General features: G+C 41.2%; 1 protein-coding gene across 1 annotated transcript; it reads left to right on the top strand.

Annotated features, from left to right (window-relative positions):
* Positions 1–2,139: 2,139 nt before the first annotated feature.
* On the top strand, positions 2,140–3,075 carry LOC102442525 (olfactory receptor 3A1-like). Its single transcript, XM_014447334.1, has one exon. It carries the CDS (start codon positions 2,140–2,142, stop codon positions 3,073–3,075), a length of 936 nt encoding a protein of 311 aa, XP_014302820.1.
* Positions 3,076–5,350: the final 2,275 nt, after the last annotated feature.

Raw genomic sequence — 5,350 nt, 5'->3', positions numbered from 1 at the left:
GGTTTCCCCCACACTATTTTCTGTCTGTGGGTTATGCTTATATACGGATAAGTTCATTGATTAATCTCACCCCACCTCTCCCTTTTCCCTCTGAAATACGTCAGTCTGTGGCACGCTTCAATGCCTCTGATCTTTTTGTTAATCAGTTTATTTCGTTCATTACATTCTACATATAAGTGAGATCATGTGATATTCGTCTTTCTCTGACTGGCTTATTTTGCTTAGCATAATAGTCTCCAGGTCCATCCGTGCTGTCTCAAAGGATAAGAGATCCTGTTACAGCTGCATAGTATTCCATTGTGTAAATGTACCACAGTTTTTAAATCATTTCATTTACTGATGGGCACTTGGGCTGTTTCTAGATCTTAGCTATTGTAAATAACGTTGCTATGAACATAGCAGTGCATATATATTTCTAAAAATCCTAAGTATTTCCATGTACTAATAATATATATATATTTTTACAAGAAGCACAGTGGAGCAAATGTTATTCCTTCATAGAGCAGTGAGGCAAATTTGAATCCATATAGCAGTCTAAACCTTTATTTAACCTGCTGGCTAGCAGCACCTTAAACTTTCTGGAAACATGACAGAAAGGAGCTACTGAGCTCCTATTGCCAGCCTTTGAAGATCTCTGTAATCTGGAAAATACAGAACATAAAAGTATATGTTTATTATTATAAAAGTACTCAGGTTCATTCTAGCTCATTTGAAAACAAAAAAAAAGAATTAAAAAAATCTCTCATATTCCTACTAGTCAATGGTACTGGGTCATTTTTCTAGGAACCCGCATATATAATTCAGGTATAAGCTATTTTGTGCTTTACCTTTCATTTTATATGATGAAAGTTATCTTACAATTGGGACTTTTGGGTTTTATAGCTGACCCTTGTTGGCATATAAGGTATCTATTGACTTGTATATAATTTTAAAAATTTAACTTGCTAATCCTATATAATAAAAGGCTAATATGCAAATTGACTGAACAGCGGAATGACCAGTCACCATGATGTGCACTGACCACCAGGGGGCAGACGCTCAATGCAGGAGCTGTCCCCAGCTCGCAGGCCCTAGGCCAGCCAAGATGGGTGCCAGCGGGGGCCCCCAAATCACCCTGCTGTTTGCCCTGCAGAGGGAGGTGACCTTTGGCAGTGGTGGTGGTGGTGGTGGTGGGGGCAGTGAGCAGCTGCGTGCCAACCATGAGCCAGCTTCTGGCTGAGCAGTGCTCCTGCTGTGGGAGCGCACTGACTACCAGGGGGCAGCTCCTGCATTGAGCATCTGCTCCCTGGTGGTCAGTGTGTGTCATAGCAACCAGTCATACTGGTGGTTGGGTTGTAATGGTCACTTAGGCTTTTATATATATAGATTATCAATGAGAGTAGTGTAGAGTAATTCCTTTTTTTGGCTGTTAGTATTAAGATTTGGTAACTTTAAAAAATGAGTTGAAAAGCTTCCATTTTTTCTAAGTAAGAAAAGTTTGTTACATGATAATTTTATTTACATTGATAATTTAACATAATCTGTATAAGAAATATGTGAGCCTGGAGCCTACACGTGGAAATACATTATTGACAATATATTTTTCCTTTGTAGCTAGTTTATGTGGTGTGAGGACTGTCCTTGAATTGATTGTTAAAATTTAGGAGTAGGTACTATTCCATTATTATTTGATTTATTTTTGGTCTGTGGTTATACCACCTTTTTAATCCCTAGTTTTGTGTATTTTTACATTTTTATTGATTAGATACTTTCTAGGTATTTATTTCTTTGTACTATTTAAAAAAACTTGTAATCAATTCTTTAATTCCTTTTTATTTTACCATTTATTAATTTCTACTTTTCCCATTATTTCCCCCCAAAATCTCATATAGGTTGTTGATGGGAGGACCACATTCCTTGAATCTAGGGAAGAAAGGAAATAATAATTTATATATCTTTCACCAGGTCCTGGGGGTGGGGGGCCCAAGGCACCAGGCAACTCACCTAGAAGCTGGGTAAAGACTGAAGTGAAGACAGAGAGAGGGTTAGTAAGTGAGGCGCAGCCTACAGATTGGGAAAATAACCACTAAGACACTTGAGAATTTACTAAATTAGGAAGACTTGTCCCTTCCACTATGAGATGTCTTCTTACAGGGACCCATGGAAGCAGAATCTGGGGCCAATGGAACAGCCGTTACTGAATTCATCCTGCTGGGCTTGGTGGACACACCGGGGTTGCTACCACTTGTCTTTGTGCTCTTCCTCTTTGCCTACCTGCTCACAGTTGGGGGCAACCTCAGCATCCTGGCTGCCATCTTGGTGGAGCCCAAACTCCACACCCCCATGTACTTCTTCCTGGGGAACCTATCAGTGCTGGATATTGGGTGCATCACAGTCACTGTTCCCTCAATGTTGAGTCGCCTCTTGTCCCACAAGCGTGCAGTTCCCTATGGAGCCTGCCTCACACAGCTTTTCTTCTTCCATCAGTTGGCTGGTGTGGACTGCTTCCTGTTGACAGCCATGGCCTATGACCGATTTCTGGCCATCTGCCGGCCCCTCACCTACAGCACCCGCATGAGCCAGATGGTTCAGAAGATACTGGTGGCTGTGTCCTGGGCTTGTGCCTTCACCAATGCACTGACCCACACTGTGGCCATATCCACACTCAACTTCTGTGGTCCCAATGTGATCAATCACTTCTACTGTGACCTGCCACAGCTCTTCCCGCTCTCTTGCTCCAGCACCCAACTCAATGAGCTGCTGCTTTTTGGTCTGGGTATCCTCATGGCAGGTGCACCTGTGATTCTTATTGTCACCTCCTACATCCATGTGGCAGCTGCAGTCTTGCGAATACGCTCTGCTGAGGGCAGGAAGAAGGCCTTCTCCACATGTGGCTCCCACCTCACTGTGGTTGGCATCTTCTATGGGACGGGCATCTTCAGCTACATGCGTCTGGGTTCAGTGGAGGCTTCAGACAAGGACAAGGGGATTGGCATCCTCAACACTGTCATCAGCCCTATGCTGAACCCACTCATCTACAGCCTCCGGAACCCTGATGTGCAGGGTGCCCTGCGCAAAGTGCTCATGGGGAAGTGAGCCCTTGCATGAGAGGTGTCTCAGGAGGGTAGAATCACAGCACCGGGTCCTTCCCTTTCATAGATCCTTGAGCCTGATGACTTGTTAGGAGTAAGACTTCTTGTCCCCCAGGAGGCTCTCCCTGATAAAGGGTGTGCAGGTTCTGTAGACCAGAATCCTTGGCTCATTTCCATTTTGTCCTAGCTACCCTTTTCACTCCAGATGTGCTTCCCTGCCACGTGAGGACACAGTGGGAAGGTGGCTTTCTGCAACCCAGGAAGCTCTGTATCTTGGGAGATTGGTGGTCCTACAGGCAGCCTTTTGTTTATTTTCTGCCTGGGTCCCCAAAAATGCACCAACAAAGATTCTCTCCAAACTGGAATATGGAAAGGCGCAGCCTAGTTCCAAGTATTAGCACCCCCTCCTGTCGGCTTCCCCTGAAACAGCTCCCCAACTGCTCTTACACAGGACTCCCCACAAGAATTCAGACCTAGCCCTCACAGGTTTGGCTCACTGGATAGAGCGTCGGCCTGTGGACTGAGGAGTCCCAGGTTCAATTCCGGTCAAGGTCAAGGGCATGTACCTTGGTTGCAGGCACATTCCCAATAGGGGGTGTGCAGGAGGCAGCTGATGAATGCTTCTCTCTCATCGATGTTTCTCACTCTCTATCCCTCTCCCTTCCACTCTGTAAAAAAATCAATAAAACAGATTAAAAAAAAAGGATTCAGACCTAGTGCAGTATAATTTGAGAAACTGATTTCCAGTGTCCTGTCTACGTTGCAAGATGCTGGGGAATTTAACAGTGCGAGTTTATATTTCGTTTTAGGTGTCTTCTTTTTTCTAAAATGGAATATATATTGATTTAAAAGTTTTCATGAGAAATTATGTTTATAAAAATAAAAACAAGACAAATTTTAGCAGTGAAAAATATAAGTAAAAAACTTCACCCCATGTGTTCTAATCCTTAATAATTTAATTTTCAAGAAAAAAGAAACCACTGTTAAGAATTTGGTGCTTTTCCATTTTTCATACATATATAAACATGTTTATAATTTTTGTATTAATATTAACATGTTTATACAATATAAACATATTGTATATTTTCTATCAATAAGGGCATGTTATGCCATGTTTTATTGTTGACACGGTAGACTTTTTCACCTGTCAAATACCTAAAACTTACCTTATCCATTTTAATGACTGCCTAATGTTAATTTATGAACCAATCATAATTTACTTAACCATATTCCTTTTGTTGGAGTTTAGACTGTTTCTTAATTTACTGCAATTATGATCAATAATGTAAAGAATAGTCTTTAAATATGTATCTCCATTATCTTATAAGAATTGCCATAAAATAAGTTCTAATTAATAAGATTACTGAATTGAATAAATAAAAATTCCTAAATAAAAATTTAGATTTTTGATAAGTATTTCCTTCTTAGCATACAAAAATTTGCACAATTTTATTATTCCAGTGGTGAAGGAAAAGGTTCCCTATACCTTTGTCAACAGAGGCTATTGTCAATAAATTATTCTAATTTTTGAGAATATAGTGGTTGAAAATTACCAACTATTATTTTAATATGCATGTCTTTGATGTTCACATAAGGTTGAATATATCTTCAAATGTTTATTATCCATGACCTGGACTGAATTGTGTCCCATCAATTTCACATGTTGAAACCCTAACTCCCAATGTGAGATAGGCACAGGGTCTTTAGTAGGTAATCGGGGTTACATTAGGATGGGGCCCTAATCGGTAGGACCATGGCATTAGACGGGAGGAAGAAATAGAGAGGAACGCCCTCTCCCCTGCCATGTGAGGACACAGTGGGAAAGCAGCTCTCTGTGAGCCAGGAGGAGAGCTCTCACCACAACCTGACCTCACTGGCACCCAGATCTCAGACTTCCAGCTTCCAAAACTGTAATGAAATACATTTCTGTTGTTTAAATTATCCAGTCGATGATATATATTTTTTTAAATAGAGGCCTGAGCTGACTAATGCAATCCATTAGTATTTCCTCATGGGAAATTATTTTTTCCCCAAGATTGTACATTAAATTTACAGAACTTATTCATCTTATAACTGAAAGGTGTACCCTTTGACCTAGATCCCCCCATGTCCCTCCTTCCACGTTCCCCCCACCACCCAGTTAGTTCCTGGCAACCAAAATTCTACTCTCTGTTTCCATGACATTGGCTTAAAACAAAAGTTTCCACATACAAGTGATATTGAGGAGATAGAAAAAGGGATTGGTAGTTAGGGACGGGACCATGGGAGGAAAGGAAAAT

This window comes from Myotis lucifugus, unplaced genomic scaffold (genome assembly GCF_000147115.1).
Source record: "Myotis lucifugus unplaced genomic scaffold, Myoluc2.0 scaffold_639, whole genome shotgun sequence".
NCBI classification, from domain to species: Eukaryota; Metazoa; Chordata; class Mammalia; order Chiroptera; family Vespertilionidae; genus Myotis; species Myotis lucifugus.
The sequence above is the reverse complement of the archived record's forward strand: the minus strand, read 5'-3'. Positions and strand labels throughout refer to the sequence as shown.

Bases quoted from the DNA above. Each gene is read 5' to 3' on its own strand.
- LOC102442525 (XM_014447334.1), top strand. From the start codon at position 2,140: ATGGAAGCAGAATCTGGGGCCAATGGAACAGCCGTTACTGAATTCATC.